The sequence below is a fragment of the Nomascus leucogenys genome, chromosome 8 (assembly GCF_006542625.1).
Source record: "Nomascus leucogenys isolate Asia chromosome 8, Asia_NLE_v1, whole genome shotgun sequence".
Lineage (NCBI taxonomy): Eukaryota > Metazoa > Chordata > Mammalia > Primates > Hylobatidae > Nomascus > Nomascus leucogenys.
Window position 1 is genome coordinate 33,290,491 of NC_044388.1, and position 27,082 is coordinate 33,317,572.

Consider the following 27,082-nt stretch of genomic DNA (forward strand, 5'->3'; position numbering starts at 1 on the left):
CATTCCCTTTTTGTCTCTTCTGTTCTCCAATATTTGCTTAACCAATCCTTTTCATTTAATTATGTCTGTTAAAGTAAGATACGACTTCTGTTTTCCTGACCAAATCCTAACTGATACCTACAGAAAGCACCTGCCATGCTTCTCAGGAAATGAGGAAGCACTCCCTTAAATCCAAGCTGAATTCTCTGGCCTCTGCGGTAATGCTATAGACTGAATGTTTACATCACCCCCAAATTCATGTTGAAATCTCAACCCCCCAGTGTGATGGGATTAGGAGGTGGGGACTTTGTGAAGTGATTAGGTTATGAGGATGGGGCCCTCATGAAGGGGATTATTGTCCTTATAAAGGAGACCCCAGATAACTCATTCTCCCTCTTCTGCCATGTGAGGACACAGTGAGGAGGTGGCTGTCTATGAAGAGAGGCCTCAGCAGACACTGAATCTGCCAGCACCTTGATCTTGAGCTTCCTAAGCCTCCGGAACCATGAAAAATAAATGTCTGGGGTTTTTTTCTTTCTATCCAAGTTGAATAAAATATGTCTGTTATTTATAAGCCACCGAGTCTGATTTTTTAATAGCAGCCCGAAAGATGAAAACAGATAACATAACATAATGCAAAAATAGCACATTTTAAATGTTTACCCATTTGCCAAGCAGGGCTCTTCTTTCTTCAAATACCTACAGTAAGTAAAAAAGAATACGGTAATTTCATATATCATAGTTCAAAATACCCATTACAAGAAGATATCATTAAGGGATCGGTGAATAAACATTCATTGTATCAACTGAATATTAAAAGACAGATTTTACTCCTGAGGTTATGTATTTTTACCCTGGGCAAGGTTTCTCTCTCTTTTTTCTTTCAGTTTCTACATGTGGAATAATTCATATGAAAGAAGAAGTAATAAGGCTGGGTTCAGTGGCTCACACCTGTAATCCCAGCACTTTGGGAGGCCAAGGCAGGCAGATCATTTGGGCTAGGGAGTTTAAGAGCAGCCTGGGCAACATGGTGAGACCCCATCTCTACCAAAATACAAAAACTTAGCCAGGCATGGTGGTATGTCCCTGCAGTCCCAGCTGAGGCTGAAGTGGGAGGATCGCTTGAGCCCGGGGAGTTGAGGCTGCAGTGAGCTATGATCATGTCACTGTATTTCTAATCTGGGTGACAGAGCCAGACCCTGTCTCAAAAAAAAACAAACAAAAAAAAAAAGAAAAAAGAAAAGAAGAAGAAGAAAGAAGTAGTAGTTTTTTAAAGGGAAAGAAATTTTAAAAATGGAATTATAAAGAGAAATTAATTTTACAATTTGAAAGGAGATGAAAAAACTAACAAAAAAACAGGAATATGAAACTCCTCCCCCATCTGAAATGTTTCAATATTAATAGTATGAGAATTTACAAAACAAGTGAATGATCAGTTCTGTTTTTCTATTTCAGTGTATACACATATCAGTGGGCGTGTAAGTACGTACACACCTGTAGGATTAGAAATGTGTGTGTGTGCACCTCTGGGCTTCCACTTGAATATTTGTTGGTATAGGTTTATTACAATATACTATTTAGGACAGAAACTAAGTCTTATTCATCTTGACATCTCCAGTAGAGTGCTTACAGAGCATGTTACAGGTATCTATGTTTATTGAATTGAATGAATGTGATTGTCAGAATGAATATCCTTATGGATGTATCAGTACAATGTGAGTATCTTTATATATTGGTGTTGAGGTGTTTTTCTGAGCATCACTGCATATGTATACTTCAGTGAGTGAGGAAAGGAAGACTAATGTGGGGACACGTGGCAGAGAAGGGGGCTATTAAGAGAGGAAGAGAGAGTAATGAACATATGTGAATGTCTCACTTGCTTTATCCCATACAGGCTCTGTCAGCTTTCAAAATCGGGATTGATGTTTTTCCCTCCTCTTGGCACTTGCTACATTCTCTAGTGCTGTAAGAATGTTCCCACTTGGAGAGGTGGCTCAGGCCTATTTCTTCTCTTTTTATGGAAGAGGCTGAGGAGCTGGTTTTATGCTTCCCACAGATCGTCTTTCCTTCCTTTTTTAACTCTCAAGCTCTGGTTGCCAAGGACATACAAAATAGGAATTGAAATAACTGGTTCAGCCACCACCTTGGGACCAGTGAAATGTCAGTTTTGCTCTTGGCCAGGGAATCTCTTCTGTCACAGACAGACACTTTTTGCACATAAGAGAAGAAGAAAAAGACCCTCCCCTGCAGCTAACTGCCATCTGGGCTACCAGGACCCTCAAATAATGGCAACAGATAAACTCAGAATTTCTAGATGAAAAGAAGTAGAAGAGAATCTGTAGAACACAGAAGATTCAAAATATCTGGATTCAAACATTGTCTGAATTCTTCTCTATCAATCATGCATCGCCCAACCTGTGCAACCAGTGTTGTCACTTTTCTGATGCCCAGGGATTTCTCTCCTCCTAACTCTTACTCAATTTATAGTTCACGCTTCACTTAGACTTTATAGTGTTTGTTTTGCTCTCTAGTGGTTTCTGTTAATTTTATCTTCCCAAGTAGATTACAACCACTTTCTCTTACATGCTCCACAGAATCCTCAAGTACAGAGTCCATGGAAGGCCCTCAATAAACCATTTTGCTGACTGACTAACAACAAGAAGAAAGCTTCAGAAGTCATAGAATTTTAGAGCTAAAAGGAATCCTAAAGGTCTTTTTGTTCGATTCCTATATTTTAGAAAGGATAAGCAGGGACCTAAGAGGTTATATTTACAGATATTTTAAAAATCTCTGGGTCCAAACTATGTGTTCAGCTCAACACTGCACTTGATTCCTCACCAGATCCTTGGTCTTCCCCATTCTGACTTACATTCTTGATGAACTTCTGCCCATGCTTTGGTCTGACTATAGGAAGAAGAAGAGACCACAACAGAGCTTCAAGAGGAAGTTGAAGCATGGTGTCCGATGATGGTGTGGCCCATTGGAAACAAAAGGAAACTGACTTAAAGGGGAAAAGACAGTCAACAAGAAGGTAGTAGAAAAGGAATGGGGTGGATATTGGGAAGTGCTACGCAGGTTAAAACACGAGACAAAGTCTAAACGGAGTCCACGCAAGTCCAGCTCTTTACCAGAAGGCATCTAGACTCAAGCAGAAACTGATGGGACAGAAGGGGTAGAGGAAAGACACTAGACTGAAAGTCAGGAGACCTCAGATCTAGTTCTGACTCTACCCTTGACAAGATGTATCAATTTGGGCAGATAATTTTGTTGTCAGGTTCTCAGTTGGACTTATAGTCTTATGCACCCTGGTTTGGAGCAAGTCTTTATTTCAAAGATTTGCAATCAGGTTCTTCATTTTAAAGAGCTGGAAAACAAAGTATTTCTTCCAAATGGAAATATTAAAATGGATCTTCTTTTCTTGCAAGATGCTGCAGTCTGTTTATATCACAGTTTACTCAGAGCCTGCTGTTAAGTCAAAATCCCACGGTTGTTATTTTAGTCTGTTGACACTGTAGTTACATATTTTACCATGTGACATCATTACAATGTAGGAGTGAGATATTTAGGGGCCCGTAAATAATGATTGATTGATGGTAACTGGGTGCTTTTTCTCAGAACACTTTTTTAACATGTACTGTACAACATGTGTGAACCATACCCTAAAAGAAATGTGGATCACTTTCTTTTCTTTTAAAAAACTGTGTATATTTAAGGTATACAACTTGATGTTTTGATATACACATACATAATGAAATGTCAAGGAAATTATCCTATCCGTCATCTTCCATAGTTACCTTTCTATGTATGTGTGATAAAGATCACTTTCAATTAAAACACTAGTTGGCAAAGAAATACACACTTTAAAAATATTCCTTCACCCAAAATTCACAATGCTTGAATAACTTACTAATCTGTTATATATGCCTATCCTGATGACGCAGTTGTTTTTTTTTTAGGCATCTAAATTTGAATTTAGAGAATTCAATCTCTCTGCTTAAAGCCTGCTGTGAAGTTAAAATCCTGTGACTCTTATTTTAGTCTAAGATAGTTACATATTTCACATTTTACTACAGAAGAAAGACAAAATTAAAACAAAAACAAAAAACAGGGCCTTAAAATTTCACCGATCATTGGTGACAAATGCCCTCATTTAGAAGTGTGGAAGCCCCTTGAAATTATTGTCTGGATGCCTTTTGGCCGGCTGTCTCCTTGGGCATATTTATTTATTTATTTATTTATTTATTTATTTTTGAGACGGAGTCTCGCTCTGTCGCCCAGGCTGGAGTGCAGTGGCGCAATCTCGGCTCACTGCAAGCTCCGCCTCCCGGGTTCACGCCATTCTCCTGCCTCAGCCTCTCCGAGTAGCTGGGACTACAGGCGCCCGCCACCACGCCCGGCTAATTTTTTTGTATTTTTAGTAGAGACAGGGTTTCACCGTGGTTTCGATCTCCTGACCTCGTGATCCGCCCGCCTCGGCCTCCCAAAGTGCTGGGATTACAAGCGTGAGCCACCGCGCCCGGCCGGGCATCTATTTTTAATACTTTTCACACAGTTAGAATGTTAGATCCAGAAGGGATCTTCAAAGTCATCTGATCCAATCCACTCATTTTACAAAGGAGGATAAAGCCCAGAGAAGGTAAAACTGGTACAGCTGATTTGAAACCAGAGTTTTCAATTCCAGAGTTATTGTTCTTTGTTTACTTATATGTATGGGTGTGTGTGTGTGTGTGTATGTGTGTGTGTATAATATACGATACATATTTATGTCCTAATTTGTTTTAAAATTAGAAACATTGCTGCATTGTATGAAGTAAGAAAATGAAGGCTCTCTCTTCTAACAGACCCTCCTCTGTCCACCAACGCCCATATAACTCTTTGGGAAAAACCAGTATTAACAGTTTGTTGTAGCTGGGCATGGTGGTTGATGCTTGTAATCCCAGAGCTTTGGGAGGCTGAAATAGAGGCTCACTTGCGCTCAGGAGTTTGAGACCAGGCCTTTTCTCTAATAAAAATTAAAAAAAATTAGCCGGGCATGGGGGTGTGAGCCTGGTGGTCCCAGCTACTTGGGAGGATGAGGCAGGAAGATCGCTTGAGCCCAGGAGGTGGAGGCTGCAGTGAGCCGTGATTGTGCCACTGTACTCCAGCCTGGGTGACAGAGTGAGATCCTCAAAAACAAACACACACCAGCTTGGCATAATCATATACAAATTCTATGTGTGTGACTCTGTGCATTTGTACACATACTTATGTGTATATATACACACAAAGATTTTTAAAAATAATTTTACACCATACAAGAACCTAACTAAACCAAAAAATTATTATTATTATTTTTGGAATAAAATGGGAGTTCGGGACAATAAAATACATATTATCTTCAGAAGTGATCGTTACACTGGATAAAAATCTATTAAAGAACCAATGAGTGATGTGATGCACTCGTTCCCCTCCAGAACTGAAGGATTTATTTCCCCACCTGTTGGAAGGCTGCTGGTTGACAGTTACAAGCTTGAGAGAGTTGCCTTGCCCAAGGTCAGACCTGGCGGGGGTGGGTAGGCAGCTAGCAGCCACTGAATGTTCGGTCAGTGTGGAAGTATAAAGACCAGACCTTCTTCCTCCCTTCCCCCTTGCCACAATGTAAGACAAATGATGGGGTTTGGATCTCTGTCCTCACCAAATCTCATATCAAATTGTAATCCCCAGTTGTGCACAGTGACTCATGCCTATAATCCAGCACTTTGGGAGGCCAAGACCAGCGGATCACTGAGGTCAGGAGTTCAAGACCAGCCTGGCCACCATGGTGAAATTCCGTTTCTACTAAAAATATGAAAATTAGCCAGGCGTGGTGGTGGGTGCCTGCAATCCCAGCTACTCAGGAGGCTGAGGCAGGAGAATCGCTTGAACTGGGAGGCAGAGGTTGCAGTGAGCAGAGATTGCGCCATTGCACTCCAGCCTGGGCAACAGAATGAATTCTGTCTCAAAAAAAAAAAAAAAAAATTGTAATCCCCTGTGTTGGAGGTGGGGCCTGGTGGGAGGTGATTGGATCATGGGGGCGGTTTCTCACGGTTTAGAACCATCCCCCTAGCACTGTCATCAGCAGGAGTGAGTTCTCATGAGATCTGGTTGTTTAAAAGTGTGTGGGACCTCCCCTGTCTCACTCTTTCTCCTGCTCCTGCCACGTAAGATGCCTCCTCCTGCTTTGCCCTCTGCCATGATGGAAAGCTCCTTGAGGCCACCCCAGAAGCAGATGCCATTATGTTTCCTGTACAGCCTGCAGAACTGTGAGCCAATTAAACCTCTTTTCTTTATAAATTACCCAGCCTCGGGTATTCTTTACAACCAATCTGAAGCATCATGGCAGCTTCAGGGAGTCCTATGGGGTCAGTGGAGACCTCACTGAGACTGCATTCCAGCCCAACTTCTTCCCTTGCCCCGCATCTGCCCCTTTTCTCTCCTTTTCCTTTTATTTCCTTCCCTTCCCAGGTGCTGATCCTGAAAGTCCTCTCCAGTCAACGCTCTACATGCTAATCTCAGAATCAGCTTCTCTAAAAATCGAACTGCAAGAGGCATTCAAGCAATTTTTTTGCCTCCCAAGACACTTTTCTTCTCCACAGCTGCTAAATTGATCAAGACTCGTAATTTTTCGAAGAAAATTTCTGAAAATCAAGGAATCCAGTGAATGCATATTTGAATTCAAGTCACTTTTTCACATGTGTGTAAAACCTTCACAATTCTATGGGAAGACAGAATTCAAAATGAGACCCTGAAGTTTTGGTAGGGGAAGCAGATAAGCTGTTATATAAACTGTGGGAGAGCTTCGAGCATTGCAAACAGGTGCTCAGTAAATTACTGTTGAGCTGGATAAAAACAATTTTCTTTCTTTCTTTTTTTAGAGACAGGGTCTCTCTCTGTCACTCAGGCTGGAGTACAGTGGTGCAACCGTGGCTTACCCCAACCTCCAACTCCTGGGCTCAAGCGATCCTCCTGCCTCAGCCTCCCAAGTAGCTGGGACCATAGGCATGCACCATCATGCCAGGCTAATATTTTATTTTACTTTTTTTTTTTTTATAAAGATGAGGTTGCACTATGTTGCCCAGGCTGGTCTTAACCTCTTGGCCTCAAGCGATCCACTGGCCTCACCCTCCCAAAGTGCTGGGATTACAGACCTGAGCCACTGTGCCTGGCCCCCAAAATTTTTTCAATAGATTTGTTTGGTGTTCATGGCTAGATGAAGGCTGAATCTCTCTCTCTCCCTCTTTCTCTGCCTTTCCTTTTGTTTCTCCTGGTCCCTCTATTTTTTTCTCATTCTCTTTCCTCTTTCCTCATTTCCTTTATCATTTTCCTTTTTCAGTCTCTCTCTATTTTATTTCTCACTATTCCAATCTACCTTGGCCCTTCTGTTCCTCTCCTAAAATTGCTCATCAGTAGAAACTGATTCGACTAGAAATAGAAAGTACTGAGCAGGAGGGTTCAGGTTTGATGATAGCTTTGCCAAGGGATAAGCCCATCTGTTGAGTTTAGAGGGGCACAGGGGCAAATCCAGGCTAAGGACACAAAGATGAAGAGGCAGGAAGACAAGAGTCAATGAAACAGGTACCAGGGAGTAGACCTGAACTCTGATTCAATTTCTTTTTTCTCTTTCTTTCTTTCTCTTCTTTTCTTTTCTTTCTTTCTTTTTTTTTTTTTTTTTTTTTCCTGAAACAGAGTCTCACTCTGTTGCCCAGGCACTGGAGTGTAGTGGTGCAATCTTGACTCACTGCAACTTCCACCTCCTGGGTTCAAGTGATTATTCTGCCTCAGCCTCCCAAGAAGCTGGGACTACAGGGGTGCATCACCATGCCTGGCTAATTTTTATATTTTTTAGTAGAGACAGGGTTTTACCATGTTGGCCAGGCTGGTCTTGAATTCCTGACCTCAGGTGATCCACTCGCCTTGGCCTCCCAAAGTGCTGGGATTACAAGTGTGAGCCACTGTACCCAGCCCTGACTCCATTTCTTATGCTTCAGGAACCAAACCAGGTTCCTGGAGGTACAGAGAGAAAAGACGGAATCTCAACTCTTCATGCACGGGAGTTGACTGGGAAAGCCAGTGAACAGTGATGAGAGCAAAGAAAAGGAAGCAGGACGCAGTGGGGAGGCTTCACAGAGGAAAGGACATTTGAAAGGACTCAGATAGGAGGCGAGGGTGAGAGTACATGCAAAGGCATGGAGGTGTGAGAGAGCAGGGTTCACCTGGGGGCCCTGAGCCAGGCCTGGGCATCGGATGTGAGGGAGCAGTGGCAGGGGTGGAGCTGGGAAGTTGGCTGAGGTCAGATCATGAAAGATCCTCAGTGCTATGCCTAGGGGTGTTGGAATTTACTCTTGGGAGTGGAGCCTGTTATTGGTTTCACATAATAGAATCGGAATCTTAGAAAGATCTCTCTGGGATGAGAATAGAGGATGGATTGGCAGGGTTAGAGGCAGTGAAAGAAGTTAGGGGGTGACTGCAGTGTACTAGGAAAAGGGTGCAGACAGCGTGAGCTGAGAATGAAGCTGGAAGTAGATAGGCGGGTGGAGAAGAGAGGCCTGAATGAGAGATTGGGAGGAGGACTCAAGAGTACTGGAAAGCAAATTACATATGGAGGCAAGGGAGCGTTGGTAGACACTTCTCTGTGTGCCTCTCACACTCCGAAACATCTTGGCATGTCAAGAACGCAAGGGCCTGAGCATTCGTGGCTGAGTGCAGTGGCTCACGCCTGTAATCCCAGCACTTTGGGAGGCCAAGGCAGGTGGATCATGAGGTCAAGAGGTCGAGACCATCCTGGCCAACATGGTGAAACCCTGTCTCTACTAAAAATACAAAAATAAGCTGGGTGTGGTGGTGGGCGCCTGTAGTCCCAGCTACTCAGGAGGCTGAGGCAGGAGAATCGCTTGAACCCAGGAGGTGGAGGTTGTAGTGAGCTGAGATCATACCACTGCACTCCAGTCTGGTGACACAGTGAGACTCTGTCTCAGAAAAAAAAAAAAAAAAAAAAAAAGAATGCAAGGCCCTGAGCATTCATGACTTGGGCCATTCTTGCAGGTTGTGTCTGCAGTAAGGCAACCTTGAGGGATGAGGTAATGTCTCCCTTTGGGAGCAAGAGCAGGCTGACTTACTGCTTACTATGAAAAGCAGGGGATGCCCTGGGCTCATTGTTCCTCAGCTGTGGTGCAAACCACTGTTATGTGTATCACTTACCTGGGCCCTATGCGTCGAACCTGTGGGACGGGGAGGACCAGCAGAACCCACACAAACATAATGTTCATGCCACTCGCTGCTTTGTGAGTAAAGTTGTTTTTGACCCAAGAATCTCATCTTTTATTGTGAAACAGCAGAGTCTTCTATTCCATAAGTCACAGGCTAATTTATTAGCTTGTAATCTGGGGGAAAATGAAATCCCAGACTGGACAGGGAGAAGCCGAATTTCTGGCTTGGTTGACTTGGTATAAAGTAGTGCCTCTCATCAGGGGGAGGAACTGGTGTGTAGGAGCCAGAGGATGAAGTCAGTTTTATACATAGTGATTGTGTTTTCCTGACAAATAGGTGTGGTCCTTGCATACAGCGATTGGTCACTGGAGCTCACAGACCTGTTAGTAAATTCTGTCCCTAACTGAAGCAGGAATAGAAACCCCTAGAGGTTGGTCAGTCTCACACCCCAGCCATCCACCGTGATCCTTTAGTGTAGTCCACTAGCACCTTCCCAGAGGGCAGATGGAAAATAAACGTCTTTGTTGTTGTTGATCTTGTTGTTGTTGTTGTTGAGACAGAGTTTCCTCTTGTTGCCCAAGCGGGAGTGCAATGGTGTGATCTCGGCTCACTGCAACCTCTGCCTCCTGGGTTCAAGCGATTCTCCTGCCTCAGCCTCCCGAGTAGCTGGGATTACAGGTGCAAACCACCACGCCCAGCAATTTTTTTTTCTTTTTTTGTATTTTTGGTAGAAACGGGGTTTCACCATGTTAACCAGGCTGGTCTCGAACCCCTGACCTCAGATGATCCACCCACCTCGGCCTCCCAAATTGCTGAGATTATAAGCATGAGCCACTGCACCCAGCCATGAAAATAAACGTCTTGAGAGAACCTGAGTAATGTGAATAATCAGTTGAAATGTATGCATTTTATGTATCTTATTAAATGTGCAGCATTACCCAGCAACCTCAACTATACAAAGAAAACCCGGTTTTGGGGAATGCCATGGACCACTCTCTCCTTTCTCAGTCCTGGTGGTTCCAGGGGAGAAGAAGTGATGGAAGAAAAAAGGCAAGTGGGGTGGGAGAGGAAGGTGACAGCGCGGGAAAGAACAAATCCAAGACTTTTTCTTCTTGGACAAGGACTTTGGGTCTATCGCCAGCCTTGCCCATATAGCAAGGGTTCCATAAAAGTTTTTGAATATCTTCATTTTGGTTTTCATTCATCCATTACACAATCCTAAATAATTCCTGTTCATATTTTGGTAAGTAAAATTTTAATATATTTTTTCCTTTAAGTCATGGATTCAATTGTTAAAATAGTCTGGTCACTTACCCGGTCATTCAATAGCTGATGGTTTAGGGGTGTCCAGGTGCTCATCTTTGTCTGCATTTTGGGACCATCTATGTTTTTCGGAGGTGCAAATGCCATCATGAAACAACTGGATATCCTTCCATAAGAAAAACAACACCTATCAGAAGAAGTGAATCATATAACCCTCAGAAAACAAAAATTACTAATACCAGCCGGGCACGATAGCTCACGCCTGTAATCCCAGCACTTTGGGAGGCCGAGGTGGGCAGATCACTTGAGGTCAAGGATTCCAGACCAGCCTGGCCAACATGGTGAAACCCTGTCTCTACTAAAAATAAATGTAATAAATAAATAAATAATAAATAAAGCCGGGCGTGGTGGTGCATGCCTGTAATCACAGCTACTAGGGAGGCTGAGGCAGGAGAGTCACTTGAACTTGAGAGGTGGAGGTTGCAGTGAGCCAAGATGGTGCCACTGTACTCCAGCCTGGGCAGCAGAGCGAGACTCCACCTCAAAAAAAAAACAATACTAATATCATATAATTTTTTAGTATGTTGGCAGAGGGAATGGGTGGGAAGAGCATTTATTGGGGGCATCTTATATGTCAAGCACTTCATACGTCTCCTCAATGGAAGTGCACAATAACCTGGTGAGATGGTGGGTTTTAACTCATTTTACACATGAGGAAAATTTGGCTTATTGATGTTACCCTGTCCAGGGTCATACAGATAGCCAGTGGTGGAATTGGTAGTCGGACCCAGGTCAGTTTGATGTCACTTTACTTTCACTGGACTCTGGGGGGAAATCCAGAATCACTCCTAGCTAAGGACATACTATATTGGCCAGGAAGAAAAGTATTTTAAATTTAAAATCATCATGCAATATGAAACACTTCATTCTTCTCCCTTGTGATATTAACTCTCCTCCTCCCCTCTTAACTTCCAGATATCCAAATAACAAGAACTCCTGCCTGATGGTGTATTGAAGAGGTAGCATGGTGGGAGAAACAAGGCCAAGGCTTTGGAAATAAACAGATTTGAGTTTATTGGGGGAAATTTGCTATTTTTAGTTATCCAGTATATGTCTGCCTCCTTTTGATTAAAGCACTTTAATTTTCAGGAGGAATTACTTTTCCCGCATTGTTTAGAGCCTGATGGTTTAATTAATTAAGGTAGCCTGTCCTTCCCTAGCCAAGAGATGGTCATGAGACCAGGCTAGGCCAGTTGGGCTGACAATAGCTTACTCTTAATCTTATTTTATTTTATTTTATTAATTGATTTATTTATTTTGAGACAGAGTCTCGCTCTGTCGCCCAGGCTGGAGGGCAGTGGTGTGATCTCGGCTCATTGCAAGCTCCGCCTCTCCGGTTCACGCCATTCTCTTGCCTCAGCCTCCCGGGTAGCTGGGACTACAGGTGCCCGCCATCACGTCCAGCTAATATTTTTTTGTATTTTTAGTAGAGACGGGGTTTCACCATGTTAGCCAGGATGGTCTTGATCTCCTGACCTCGTGATCCACCCGCCTTGGCCTCCCAAAGTGCTGGGATTACAAGTGTGAGCCACCGCGCCCGGCTGAGATGGAGTCTTGCTCTGTCACCCAGGCTCGAGTGCAGTGACACGATCTCAGCTCACCACAACCTCTGCTTCCCAGTTTCAAGAGATCCTCCTGCCTCAGCTCCCCTAGTAGCTGATTGAGGGTAGTTTTGATATATACACTCAGGGTTGCAGGCTTCTGCATTTTCCACTCTGTGATGGTGGGTTTCACAAGGACAGGTAGCAGAGATGGCTAAGGGGACCAGGGCCTGCTTGCCTGATCAATGGGCTCCACAAATGTCCCCACAGCAACAGATACTGGATATTTTTTATTTTTTGAGAAAGAGTCTTGCCCTGCTTCCCAGGTTGCAGTACAGTAGCTGGGGTTACAGGTGCGCCTGGCTAATTTTTGTGTTTTTTAAGTAGAGATGAGATTTTGCCATGTTGGCCAGGCTAGTTTCAAACTCCTGGCCTCAAGTGATCCGCCCGCCTTGGCGTCCCAAAGTGTTGAGATTACAGGCATGAGCCACTGCGCCCGGCCGTTATTTCACAGGTGAGGTGGTCATTCAAAGTAGCATTGGTGCCCTAGGCTGACTGTTTAGTTGTCTCTGCTATTTCATTGCTCCTCCCCACTCCCTAAAAAAGCCCCATGTCCTTTCTAACATGGGGCTAACGTAAGCAAATAGGAAACTTATTGCAGTATCCTTGCAATAAACTTCCTATTTGCTTACATTAGCTAGAATCTGTTTCTGTTTGTAACCAATTTTTTTTTGTTTTTTACTTTATACAGGTTTAATCCTGGCTCTAACCTGTACTAACTGTGTAACTTTATGCCAGTTATTTAATCTGAGACTCAGTTTCCTCATCTGTAAAATGAAGATGTATACAATCACCCTCAACTGCTCTTTCAAAGATTAGAGAAAAAGGGTCCAGCAGAGGGCCTGACAGGCAGGTGGTCTTGATAAGTGGGAACCTCCCTGAAGCTTTTCTTAGAACTTGCCATTCGCAGAGTGCCTCAAAACCTGTCCTTTGAGGCGAGGCATGGTGGCTCATGCCTGTAATCCCAGCACTTTGAGGGGCCAAGGCAGATGGATCACCTAAAGTTTGAGACCAGCCTGGCCAATATGGTGAAACCGCATCTCTACTAAAAATACAAAAATTAGCTAGTGTGCTGGTGCATGCCTGTAATCCCAGCTACTCAGGAGACTGAAATGGGAGAATCGCTTGAAACCAGGAGGCGGAGGTTGCAGTGAGCTGAGATCGCACCACTGCACTCGAGCCTGGGTGACGAGAGCAAAACTCTGTCAAAAAGACAAAAACAAAGACAAAAAACCCTGTCTTTTGGAGGGCCATGACAAAATATTTCAAGACGCTAGACATTTACAGCAGATTGAGAGTAGTTTTGATATATACACTCAGGCTTGCAGGTTTCTGCATATTCCACTCTCTGATGGTGGGTTTCACAAGGACAAGTAGCAGAGATGGCTAAGAGGACCAGGGCCTGCTTGCCTGATCAATGGGCTCCACAGATGACCCCACATCAACAGATACTGGATATTTTTTATTTTTTGAGAAAGAGTCTTGCCCTGTTTCCCAGGCTGCAGTATAGTGGTGCAGACACGGCTCACTGCAACCTGCACCTACCAGGTTCAAGTGCTTCTCCTGCCTCAGCCTCCCGAGTAGCTGGGACTACAGGCACCTGCCACCATGCCTGGCTAATTTTTGTATTTTTAGTAGAGATGAGGGTTTCACCATGTTGGCCAGGCTGGTCTCGAACTCCTGACCTCAGGTAATCTGCCCACCTCAGCCTCCCAAAGTGCTGGGATTACAGGCACAAGCCACTGTGCCCGGCCTTGGATAATTTTTTTTTTTTTAAATCATTATATTTTGGCTACTATGGGATTTTCCCAAACACTATCTGAGATCTTTGAGGTTCTCATTTTACATGTTTAAAACCCTCCGGGGTGTCAAGACAATGCCTTCCTGCAGTTGCCTACTGCCAATATGCCACTGGAATGAGGGGCACTCAGATCAGCACTCAGGTTCTTCTCAGCCTCAACAGCTAACTATCTGACTCACATTTAGGTAAGTTACTAAGCCAAAAGAAATGATTTCATTACAGTAATATTAATTGGCAGCTAATGATAAAAGTACATGTGAGCAGGCAAGTTATAGATACAGGCCAGCATGGTGGCTCACACCTGTAATCGCAGCACTTTGGGAGGCTGAGGCAGGCGGATCATCTGAAGTCAGGAGTTCGAGGCCAGCCTGACCAACCTAGCAAAACTCTGTCTCTACTAAAAATACAAAAATTATCTGGGCATGGTGGCACACTTGTAATACCAGCTACTCAGGAGGCCGAGGCAGGAGAATCGCTTAAACCCAGGAGGTGGAGGTTGCAGTGAGCTGAGGTTGAACCACTGCACTCCAGCCTGGGTGAAGAGTAAGACTCTGTCTCAAAAAAAAAAAAAAAGTTACAGATATAAAGTGTAGCCACTGAGTCTAGATCTCCCCAGCTAAAAAGTGATATATTTGTTTTTGTTGTTGTTATTTATTTATTTTCTACATTCCTCCTCCTCCCCCTCCCCCTCCTCCCCCTCCCCCTCCTCCCCCTCCCCCCTCCCCTCCTCCTCCTCCTCCTCCTCCTCCTCCTCCTCCTCTTCTTCTTTTTTTGGAAGAGTTTTGTTGTTGTTGCCCAGCTGAAGTGCAATGGTGCAATCTTGGCTCACTGCAACCTCCGCCTCCTGGGTTCAAGTGATTCTCCTGCTTTAGCCTCCCTAGTAGCTGAGATTACAGGCATGAGCCACCAGGTCCAGCTAATTTTATAGTTTTAGTAGAGACAGGGTTTCACCATGTTGGTCAGGCTGGTCTCAAACTCCTGACCTCAGGTGATCCACCGGCCTCGGCCTCCCAAAGTGCTGGGATTACAGGCATAAGCCACTGCCACGCCTGGGCTACATTTCTTCTTTTTAAACTAGTTGTTTTGTTGCCTGTAATCCCAGCACTTGGGAGGTTGAGGCAGAAAGACTGCTTGAGCCCAGGAATTTGAGACCAGACTAGGCAACATTGTGAGACCTTGTCTCTACACAAAGTAAAAAAAAAAAAAAAATTAGCTGGGCATAGTGGTGCACGCCTGTGGTCCCAGCTACTTGGGGTGGGGGCAGAGGGCTGAGGTGGGAGAATCACTTGGGCCCAGGACGTCGAGGCTGCGGTAAGCTGTGATTGCGCCACTGTACTCCAGCCTGGGCAACAGAGCAAGACTGTTTTTAAAAAATAATAAAAACATAAAAATTAAATGAGTTGTTTTGAATCCTTTCTTAAGAGCTACATGGCTCTTGGAGAATATGATGAAAGCTATGAATTATCCCCCTAGAAAAATGCACATACACACAAAATTTTGCTTACCCCTGCTCTATGCTGAACAACTGTCTCCTTTCCAGTTTGTGTAGGAAACCATGTGACTGATCCTAGGCACATCCTTCTGAATGAGGACAAGTAGCCTTCCTTGGTAACTCCCCCAAGCGCCTGCACTGGTTGTTTTCTTTTTCCTGGTTCCTCGGAGCTACATGTCACTTAGATTAGACTTTCTTTCAACCTGCTTGAAGATGGGTTTCCAACAGATGGGCCTGGCCCTGGGAAGCAGCCCTCTTGGCCATATAGGCCTGCTGGAGCGTGCCAATGTGGATGTACTGCCTTGTCTCTTGCTATTATCCTTTTACGGTATCTTCCTCCTTCGTCCATTCCAGAAGACAGGCAGTGTGTGTATTTGCATGCACATACATGTTCACAGAACAGACCACTTGCTACTATTAAGAAGACAGATTTTTTTTTTTTTTTTTTTTTGAGATGAAGTCTCACTCTGCTGCCCAGGCTGGAGTGCAGTGGCGTGCTCTCGGCTTACTGCACCTCCGCCTCCCAGGTTCAAGTGATTCTCCTGCCTCAGGCTCCTGAGTAGCTGGGATTACAGGCATGCACCACCACACCTGGGTAATTTTTGTATTTTTAGTAGAGATGGGGTTTTCCCCATGTTGGTCAGGGTTGTCTTCAACTCCTGACCTTAAGTGATCTGCCTACCTTGGCTTCCCAAAGTGCTGGGATCACAGGCGTGAGCTGCTGCGCCCAGCTACAGAGATTTTTATATAACACATACAAAACATAATTGTCCCCACTTAATCAACAAAATAAAGCAAGTTGTCATCCCCTCCTTCCACAGATGTCTTGCTGTTGCTTTTCTGTGATCTCCTTCCCTGTAAGGACTACCTTTGAATATTCATCTTTTTTAATTTTTATTTTTAGAGATGGAGCAAAGTCTCGCTCTGTTACCCAGGCTGGAGTGCAGTGGCACAAACTCGGCTCACCACAACCTCCACCTCCCAGGTTCAAGCAATCCTCCTGCTTCAGCCTCCTGAGTAGCTGGGATTACAGGCGCCTGCCACCATGACCGGCTAATTTTTGTATTTTTAGTAGAGATGGGGTTTCACTATGTTGGCCAGGCTGGTCTCAAACTCCTGACCTCATGATCCACCCACCTCAGGCTTCCAAAGTGCTGGGATTACAGGCATGAGCCACCGCACCCAGCCAAATATTCATCTTTAATTTTTCTTAGAATTAAAATACAGAAAGAGGGCCTATGACCCTAGTTCTTGACATATGGTTCTAGTCTCATTTTCAATAGCAATGATGGGTCCCCTGGCCACATACTTCCAATTTGATCTTCTAAGCCATTTTTTTTTTTTTTTTTTTGACAAGGTCTTGCCCTGTCACTCAGGCTGGAGGGCAGTGGTGTGATCACAGCTCACCATAGCCTCAACCTCCTGGGCTCAAGCAATTCTCCATGTCAGCCTCCCAAGTAGCAGAGAATACAGGTGTGCACCACCACACCTGGCTAATTTTTTTTTTTGTATTTTTTGTAGAGATAAGGTCTTGCTTTGTTGCCCAAGCTGGTCTCAAACTTCTGGGCTCAAGCAATCCACCACCTACCTCAGCCTCCCAAAGTGCTGAGATTACAAAGGCGAGCCACCACCTCCTGCCCTAAGCCATTCTTCACACTGTCATCATTATTTAACCACCTTACTATGTACCTACAAGGCAGGTGTTAGGGGTACAAAGATAAGAGTCTGCTTTAATGGAGCTCACAGTCTCCTGTTAGGTATTTTTTAAAAGACTAGTTGATCATGTCACTTTCCAGCTCAAAACCGTCAGAGGTTCACTGATGGCTACAGGATCCAGACTTCCTCGCGTGGAAGTCTAGGTCTGCCATGATTTTACCTCCATCTACCCTTTCAGCCTCACCTGGCCCCACCTTCATGCATTCTCTGCCCAGACACACTGAACTCATGGCCACTCTGAGAACGTGCCACACAACTCTGATGATTCTTGGCTTATGCGGTTTTCTGATGCTCACTGCTCACCTGAACCATCACAGTAGTATATAATAGGTACTCAATATTTGTTAAATCAATAGAAAAAATGACTATAGCAGTGCAAGTGGGGAGCAGTTTAAGGATTAAAACTTGTAGAAATGTTTGGGAGGGCCGGGCGCGGTGGCTCACGCTTGTAATCCCAGCACTTTGGGAGGCCGAGGCGGGCGGATCACGAGGTCAGGAGATCGAGACCACGGTGAAACCCTGTCTCTACTAAAAATACAGAAAAAATTAGCCGGGCGTGGTGGCGGGCGCCTGTAGTCCCAGCTACTCGGAGACGCTGAGGCAGGAGAATGGCGTGAACCCAGGAGGCGGAGCTTGCAGTGAGCCGAGATCGCGCCACTGCACTCCAGCCTGGGCGACAGAGCGAGACTTCGTCTCAGAAAAAAAAAAAAGAAATGTTTGGGAGGCTGAGGTGGGTGAATCACTTGAGCTCAGGAGTTCGAGACCAGCCTGGGCAACACAGTGAAACCTCGTCTCTACCAAAAACAAAACAAAAATTAGCAGAGCGTGGTGGTGTGTGCCTATAGTCCCAGCTGCTCGGGAGGCTGAGGTGGGAGGACTGCTTGAGCCTGGGAGGCAGAGGTTGCAGTGAGCCAAGATCATGCCACTGCACTCCAGCCTGGAGGACAGAGTGTGACTCCATCTTGAAAAACAAAAAAACACCACCACCACCACCACAACTTGTAGAAATGTTGGTCAGGTGTGGTGGCTCACGCCTATAATCCCCGCATTTTGGAAGGCTGAGGCAGGAGGATCTCTTGAGCCCGGGAGTTGAAGTCCAGGAATTCCAGACCAGCCTGGGCAACACAGCAAAACCCTCTCTACAAAAAAAAAAAAAAAAAAAAAAAAAAAAAAAATTGCCAGGTGTGGGTGTGGCGGTGGGCGCCTGTAGTCCCAGCTACTCAGGAGGCTGAGATGGAAGGATTCCTTGAGCCCAGGAGTTCAAGGCTGCAGTGAGAGATGATTGCACCACTGCAGTTCAGCCTGGGCAACACAGCAAGACCCTGTCTCAAAAAACAAAAACCAACCAACCAAAAAAAAAAAAAAAAAAAAAAAAAAACCCTTGTAGAATTGTAGAATTGTAGAAATGTAGAGTGAAACTCAGAACATGATACTGGGCTCTGGGGTTATATGCAGAGTTTACTGAGCATAATAGGACTGGGTCTCTGTGCTAACAGAATTTACCCATACATTGTAATATCATCAGACAAGGGAATCTCAAATTATTATCAGGAAATTATCAAGAAATAGGGTATGGGTAGATTTAAATACGAATTCATCTTCCGCTTAACTAGTTTTTAAAAAGCAAGAACTATAATACAACGCAAAGAGCTAATGCTTGGTAGGCATATAATTATCTGTGGGTTGTTAATTTCACAAGTATGAATATCTGGCAGTTGCACTGTAGCCCAAATGAGAGGGCACAATGAAATCCCCAGGAGCACTGATAAGGCTCGTGAGAGGCCCTGGAGCTTTCCAAAGAGAGAGTCTCCATCTTTTTCATGCACTGCCCACAGCTCTCACCTCTTTTAGCTTGTCTCCCTCTTCAAGCCTCAAGCGCTGACGTTGCCACAGTTGCATTAGGTCAGCTTTTTCTCTGACTCCCTCCAGTCCCTTATCCCTCCCAACTTCCAGCAGCCCAATCACCGTCTATAAATCCCGTCGCTAGCATCCGGGGTCTCTTAGGCAACAATGTGTGGGCTCTTGATTGGCCGCGAGATCCAGGAGGGCTGGCTACAAAATTGGGCACGGGGATAAAATTAACAACTGTGGCGGCCAAGAGCGTGGGAGGGACTGCAATGTCTCAATGTAACCCTAGAATGAAGATGCGTCGAATCCTGAAACAAGTAGCGTTGAAAACCTTCATTCAAGACGTAGTGTGTTCCAAATCAGCCCTACCTACGTAGCATGCCCAGTCACATTTTCCTGGTCACTCCGGAGCTGCGAAATGCAGGCTCCACTGTGCCAGGTTTTAAGAGTGGCCAACAGGTAAACAGAAGGTTGGAGGAAAAGGAATTCGAGACTGATTCAGTGAAAGAATAGCACCTGCAACAGGAAGTGGAAGGATGGGGCCAGGAGGAATTGCCCAACACAGAGACAAAAAAATGCTTCAATGCAAATTTCAATTTATTGGATTATAGAATTCAGGCTGACTGACAGATACACCAGGGAACCAGCAGATGGCATGCCCTAATAAGAATAACTAAATTTAGGAACTCTTAGAATCCCGTCCAATTCATTAAATTTATTGAGCGCCTGTCTTGTAATAAGAAGCAAAATGAGAATACAAGGATAAAAAAGAAATCTAAAGAGGAAGACTGGAAGGTGCAATATACAAATACTTAATGGAAGGCTCACATGGGTAACAGCTGTTATAGAGTTATGAACAAGTGCTGGAGGGTACCAAAAAGTTCAAAATTTCAGAACAGAGGTCCTTTGGTCAATGTAAAGCAGGTCTTACAGGCAGCAGTCAACAACAACAAAAAGCAAAACAACGGCAAAAAAAGACTTTCCTTACTATCTTTGTTTCTCAAAATGAGTAAGAATGCATTCCCCTTCAATTCAAATGTACAAACCCTGTGTTTCTGTTGTGTTTTATAGGTTTTATTTTTATTTTTGGGGGGATGGAGTTTTGTTCTTATTGCCCAGGCTGGAGTGCATTGGTGCGATCTCAGGTTTCTGCAACCTCCGCCTCTTGGGTTCAAGCGATTCTCCTGCCTCAGCCTCCTGAGTAGCTGGGATTACAAGCATGTGTCACCATGCCCGGCTAATTTTTTTGTATTTTTAGTAGAGACAGGGTTTCACCATGTTGGCCAGGCTGGTTTCGAACTCCTGACCTCAGGTGATCTGCCCGCCTCGGCCTCCTGAAGTGCTGGGATTACAGGCCTGAGCCACCGTGCCCGACCTGTTTTATAATTTTTAAATAGGCAGCATTTGTATATCTCCAGTTTAAAAAGTGAAGCTCATAGAAGTTGTTGCTTTCCTTAGGTTAAAATGGATCAGTAAGTGGGCAAGCTGAAATTAGAACTTGGTTGTTTGAATTCCAGCCTGGGGATTTTTTCCACATGACCAGGTTGTACCTAAATGAATAAACAAAGCCTTGGGGGCAGAGGCGGTGAGGGGGTGGCCTGGAGGAGGTACTTAGATGCAATACTAAATTACCACGCATTACCAGTTAGCTTTTATGGTTTCAAAACGGGTTCATCCAGAAAGAGACCAGTTTTAACAATGTTGGGAGTGCTGTGTCTCTCTATGAAGTTCCCGCTCATTAAAGACTTCGTATTGGTGGTTACAACATGGAAAGAAAGAGAGATGGGATCACAGAGAGCATCTCCTTTAGCCCTGTTGGATTTGAATATTTTCATCCCTGAAAAGAAGGTCTCTTTCTTCTTGCCTCTCAACCAACATCTTCTGGGCCTCCTCTTGTCCTGCACCTCATCATCAGACTACTGTCCTCCCAAAAGAACCTGAGCCACACCGTTCACACTGTGTTCACAGTGAGCACATAGAGCTCAATGTCTGACACTGCAACATGACTTTTTTTTTTTTTTTTTTTAAGAGACAGGGATGGCTTTGTCGCCCAGGCCGCAGTGTAGTGGCACAACCATAGCTCACTACAGCTTTGAATTCCTGGGCTCAAGCAATCCTCCCAGGCTAATTTTTTAGTTTTTATTTTTGTAGAGACAGGATCTTGCTATGTTCCCCAGACTGGTCTCCAACTCCTGGCTCAAGTGATCCTCTCTCTTCGGCTTCCCAAAATGCTGGGATTACAGGTCTGAACCACCTCACTCAGCCCCAAATATTAATTACTTTTAAGAGGGACATTTCAAACATAAAGATTTGGACAGTTTCATAAGAAACACCCTTGATTCTCCACGAAGATTTTTTTTAAAACAGTACATTTGTGTGTATTTCACAGATACAGTAGTAGCTTCTTTTGTCTCATTCCCAGGTTTCATTCCCCTCCCTGCCTGCCTAGAGGCAGTCATTGTCGCGAAATTGGTGTGCAGCCTTTCTGTCCATTTTTACGCTTTTATTATATGTACGTTTGCCCTCATAAACATTGTATAGTATTGCGTTTTTTTTTTCTAAAGAGGCATCATCACTTACATATCTTGTGGTTTTTTTTTTTTTTTTTACTCAATGTTCTTTTTCTGAGATTTAGTCATGCTGATACAGTGGTGATCATTTCTACGTCATTCCCATCTCCCGATGTTGAGCTATGATGTGTCCCATTCCTGACAGTCTTTACAGGATGGTGTGTAAATTGAATAAAAATGCACCTCGCAGCGCATCTCTGGCGGTTCCCCAGCTACAAGGGATCTGACACACACAGATTTCCCCCACACTATCCGCCTCCTCACTCACTCTCCACAGAGGCACCGCTGGCTCCAGAGGATACACTGCCCTGCCTAGAATCAACCTAAGAATCAATATTATTTTAAACATTGCTTACTGCACAAGTATTTACTTATTAGAGAAACTGAAACTGTCATTTCAGATCTCATTTATCATGCCTGTTCACACAGCTCACCTTCTGATGTGAAACTCTAGGTCTAAGTTCAATACTCTTCAACATTTACTTAACTCGTATCAAGCGCCTTTCTAAAAAAAATTGTAAAACACATAACGTAAATGCACCACTGTAACCATTTTTAAGTGTACAATTCTAATAGTCCATTCACATCGTTCAATTTCTTTAAGTTCTATGTGCTACCGACAGAACAAAATGATGCCCATGAAATCTAGGTTGACGAGGAACGAAAAAGAAGAGAAAGAAAAGACAGGTTAAACGGTGCAGTGAAAAGAAAAACAGCCCTAGGTTGGGATGAATCCAGGCCCCGTTGTTAAAACGCTGCATGGCTTTAGGTAAATCATCTAATCTTTGGGGGCGTTCTTTTCCTCGTCTGAAAAATGAGAGGTTCGGTTTAGATTATCTTTAAGAATTCTTTCAGCTCTAAAGCCGCTTATGTGGAAAAGCAGAGGAGAAACATTTCCTAAGGAGCAAAAATTGGGGCGCGCACCAGTAACGACCAGCTCCACCTGTTTCCTAAGGTCTTAGCCAAGAGGCTATGAACTATCCGGGGCGAGTAGCCTGTTCTGTCCGCTACGCTGTTTTGCATGGAGCTCTGCAGCAGGCCAGAGCTCCTGCACCCCATTTCACCCTCAGCATCCGGGGATCTGCCTCTTGAGCACTCCAAATCCCCAGGTCCGGAGGTCGACGCCTCTGGTTCTCAGACCAGGTGTTGGTGGTCCTGCAATCACACCTCCGCGCTGTGTCATCAGGGGGAGGGAGTGCATTGCGAGGAGGGCCCCAAGTGCATCTCAGATGAGCGCCTCCAGGGCTGGGAACGAGCATGCCGGAGCAAGGCAGCTCCAGGCGTCACTCAGGGAGAGAGGCAGAGAACAACGAGGCGCGCCGGGCCAGCCCCGCAAGCCCAGGCTCCGGCAGGGAGCTTTCGGCCGAGCGTGCTCACTGCGCCTGCCCCGTGCGTGCGCGCGCGCTCGTGCGCTCGCTCCCCGGGCCGCGCGCCCCGGTGCTCGCGAAAGCTCGCTGTCTCTGGGAGGCGCGCGCCGGCGGTCCTCGGCCGCTCCGGGTACCTGAGGGACGCGCGGCCGCCCCCGGCCGGCGGCGCAGCCCCCACCCCTTGGAGCCAGGCGCCGGGGTCTGAGGTGAGCCCCGCGAAGCGTGTGGGCCCCTGGGCCGGGGCAGCGGGAGAAGGAGCGGCGAGTGTGGAGCCTGAGGAGGCGCCGCGCGGCTGCCTGCTGCTCCGCCTCAGCCCGCGCCGAGGAGTCAGCAGCAGCCCGGCGCCTCCTCTTCAGGGATCGTTCCTCTCGTAGCGGCCACAACAAAAGCCTTGGGCGCCGGGCTGTGGCGGGCGGCGGAACGGGGGCCCGGGCCCGCGGTGGCGGCTGGGGGCCTCGGGGACGCCTAGTTTGGGGCTGAGGGCTGAGGGGGGAGCTGCCCTGGGAGACTGTTAACCCTGTCCGCCCTGAGCCCGCGCTCGGCAACCTGTGCGAGTGTGGACCGCGGTTCGCTCGCCTCCACCCCGGCCCAGACCCTGCGCGGCGGGGAGAGGGGCCCGGCCGGAGCCGGCGGCAGCGCGGGGTGCCGGGGGCCGTGGGCGGAGGACAATGCGCCGGGGGCTCCCGGCCGCCCGAAGCGCGCGCCGCCAGGCTCCCGGCCCCGGCTCGGGTCAGCCTCGGGCCCACCTTTGCCTGCCCACGCCTGAAAGTTTCCCCTCTCGTCCATCAGTTTGCAAAGTCCTTGCTCCCTTCCGCGAGCTTCCCCTGCTGCCTCCTCCGCGGGCTGTGGATTTGCTGTGGGGTGGCTGCTGCTGAATCCCCGAGGGTCCGCATCTGAAATCAAGCTGCTGTGAAATAGCCAGCAAGGTTAAGGAGACTTGTGTCCTTTCAAGACATGTAAACATCTTCCTAGAGGTGTTTTACATCTTAGGAGTCTTGAGTTCGATCCCTCTGTTGTAAGAGAAGCCAAGGGGGCTTTTCTTGGCTTTGTTTTTAAGAACAAAAGCACGTGCCATGAATTGAGGCAGAGGAGTAGACTTCAGATTTAGAGAGATTGGCCCCATGAAGGAGGTCCGGCGGTTTGCCCTGTGTAGAATGACTCTTTGAATTTTGGTTCCCGTCTGGGTTGAGGGAGATGCAGCAGCAGCACAGCAGAGTAGCCGCATCAGTGACTGTTATGGGAAAGTGTTCAGACACAGCCTTATCTTAGAGAAGTAGTTCTGATCGGGAATGCTTATTGATGGGAATTGAGTTACTTTGTAAAGCCAATATGATATGAGCAAGGAAACAAAGACCTGACTACCCCTGGGGATGTTACCTCCTTCCCTCACCCTCCTTTAGTCCTTGGTGGTGTGCTGGTGCCGTTCCTGCATTTTAGTCTGGAAAAAATAGAAGTCCTTAGTTCTATTTTTAAGAAGTGGTTACTCCTGAAGATAATGCTTTCCGTCTTTACTTTTAAACACATCAATACTATCTTTTTCCTCCAGAAAAAAGGACAAAAACCCACAAAGATAAAAAAAAAAATTCAGAGTCGGAGAGCCTAGGAAAGAGGTGTAAGAGCTTGACTGGGTGGGGCTGGAAGGATAAAAGAGCTAAAGATAAAATATAACTAAGATGCAGCCCTTCTTCTACCATACCCCCCCAACCCCATTGTTTGAAACTATTAGGAAAATAAGTAAATTGCTGGTAAAGCCTATCATTCTACCCTCCCTTTCCTCCTACCCTTTTTCCCTCATCCGCTACTAAAATTCTCTATCTCCATCTCTCCTAAATCTATAAAAGCGTCCCATTTATAAAAGGAGAAGGACAATGAGCTGTTTGCTCATCCTAGCTACTCTATACTTCTGAGCTTTATTTTGTGCTTTGACCATTCAGGTGGCTATTTCTTGGGAGTTCGGTGATTGAGATATTTGAAGTAGAGAGTGCTAGGGGAATTTAATAGCAAAGTGCACATTCTTTCTTTGTATAGAACAAAGTGAAAGTTTTATCACTGGGGAAGGAGAGAGGAGTTTTTTGCTCACAATAAGTTATCTGCTTCCCAGGAAACAGACTTAAATTTCATGTTAGTTTGATAGTGAAACTCTTAAGATTTTTATATTCAAAACTTTTTCTGAGCATGTGAGTTTGTTGATGTTAAGCTGCTGTTGATTTTCTTTTCCTTCAGAGACAGATAGTAGGAAACAATTCTTATCACTTCGTTGAGCGGTTTTGGCCTCAAGTTTTTGTTTTTGTTTTGTTTTGTTTTTTTGTTTTCTTATCCCCAGAACTCTAGAATTATGCATGATTAAAACTGCAGCTGTGCACAAAAATAAAAAGAATGATTTTAAAAATATGTACTGGATAAATTATTCAGTATAGATTGGAGGAAAATGTGTGGTAGTCTCGAGGAAAGAAATTAGATTTTCAGTAGTGATATTTCTATAATGCTAGGAACAAATGAAGTGTAACAGCTTCTTACTGGCTAGGAAAGAATTTTACCTACTATGTCAAAAAATGAATTTCCTCTTTTTGCTTTCCAATTCATCATGTTGGGAACTATTGACAGTTTGGTATATTCAAGGAGTGTATTGCACATGAAGTTTGAGATGAATGTAACTAGGCTAGTGGGCCTGAAAACCAAATCCTGGTCCCCAGATTTTATCTCATTAAAATAATTCTGTAGTCAAAGCATGCAAACCATACAAACTTGTTAAGAGGGGTGGAAAGCAGGGGCTTGGTATTAGAGAATTTTTTCATAGCAGATTTAAGAGAAGCTGGGCGGAAATTTCAGCCCATTTTAAAGTCCAGAATCTATCTGTCTCTTAACTTTCCAGTTTTATTTTCAGGTTAATTTTTGAAGATCTTCTGTCTTCTTTAGTCTTAGTAATTAATAATTTCTAAATTGAACTGAATTTTGATGCCTACCATTCATTTAAATTTTGAACCTAGATGGGTTTACTTTTCCTCTGTGTGTGTGTGTTTTAAGCCTTACTCACTTAACACATTGGAAGATTAAGTTATTTGTTGTAATCAGTAGATGATGACAAATGGACTTTAAACATTAGATGAAGTAGGAAAGTTCAGAAAAGAGATACTCTGAGATTAATAGGAATCTAGGTCCTGTGAATTAAATATGAAGCTATATAAACTTTCTTGTAGCAACCAGTAGGCAAAGGGCCAAAGACTATATAGACTTTAAGAAAAGGAAAGTAACGTATGAGCAATGAGTGTACACTGAGTGTATATTTTGTCTAACAAGACAATAATTTCCTTAAGAGAAGAAGCTCTTTAGAGATAGTTATTGCTAATCCTTGCAATGCGTTCTTGAAAACGTGTCTGAAAAAAGACAAAGAATATCCCTCCTGTTCGCTCTGTAGGCACTGTGTAACCAGCATTTACTTTGAGACAGCCTTTAGGTGATCTTTCTCAATTGGAAATGCAAAATGTTACCTGTATTTATCAGGTGTCAAGAAAATGAAATCTCAACAGAATGATGGAATGGAGCCCTTTCTGTAGAGAAAGTGTAAATTGGAATGGAGTTGCTGAACATAATCTTTTGTTGCAGAACCCCTTTGACAAGCCCTTAGGGCCCACTTTTCTCATCATCCTTTCTTCTGGGATTCAGCTTGCTTTCCTCTTCACAGTTGCCACCTCCTGCGTTTCCCACCGAGTTCTTTGGGTCTGATTTTGCAGTCAGCCTGGGAAGACAGTCTTCCAAGATTGGAATCCCTTCCCTTTATTGCTGTCTTTCAGGACAAATACTTGGTTGATTTTGTTTTAAAGAGTTTTACTTTTTGTCATCAAAATAATCCTGATAAATAATGGTTGGAAATGTAAAATTCCTGATGTTATACATTCATAAAAATAGAAATGTGTAAGCTTTAAAGTATCTAGTCCTTTTTGTTTTCTGATGGAATGTTAACCAAGTAACTTAGTCTGAAATCAGCTTTCCAGATATTCTGTATTGCTCTATGGAGAAGTGAATGTGTCTCTTTTCCCATACAAAGGGCGTGAGCAACTGTTGCATAGCATTCACTTTTTGCAGGGCCCTGGCCCCTGAAGCTACCCACTCCGATTATGTTAATCTAGTAGGTCCCCCCCCTTTTTTTTTTTCCAGTTGAT

At 44.8% G+C, this 27,082-nt stretch overlaps 2 protein-coding genes across 8 annotated transcripts in view; one reads left to right on the plus strand and one right to left on the minus strand.

Moving 5' to 3' along the window:
- The window catches only part of FBXO16 (F-box protein 16), a 63,062-nt gene extending 43,950 nt beyond the window's left edge, over positions 1–19,112 (minus strand). For 4 of the 7 annotated variants that reach the window (XR_004031310.1, XM_030817032.1, XM_030817031.1 and 1 more), the window contains exons 1-3: positions 18,980–19,112; positions 10,519–10,633; positions 643–678 (exon numbers count right to left, since the gene is read on the minus strand). Coding sequence is in view for 6 of the 7 variants with exons in the window: in XM_030817032.1 (XP_030672892.1) it covers positions 643–678; positions 10,519–10,617 (135 nt within the window). In the remaining variant the exon portion in view is untranslated. Of the gene's footprint in view, positions 1–642; positions 679–10,518; positions 10,655–18,979 lie in introns of all 7 variants that reach the window. The other 3 variants (XM_030817029.1, XM_030817033.1, XM_030817030.1) reach the window with 3 other exon arrangements.
- A 3,879-nt stretch (positions 19,113–22,991) lies between these two features.
- The window catches only part of FZD3 (frizzled class receptor 3), a 71,490-nt gene continuing 67,399 nt past the window's right edge, over positions 22,992–27,082 (plus strand). Inside the window, exon 1 of the mRNA XM_003272921.4 lies at positions 22,992–23,128. The gene's annotated coding sequence lies outside the window, so the exon portion shown is untranslated. The remainder of the gene's footprint in view (positions 23,129–27,082) is intronic.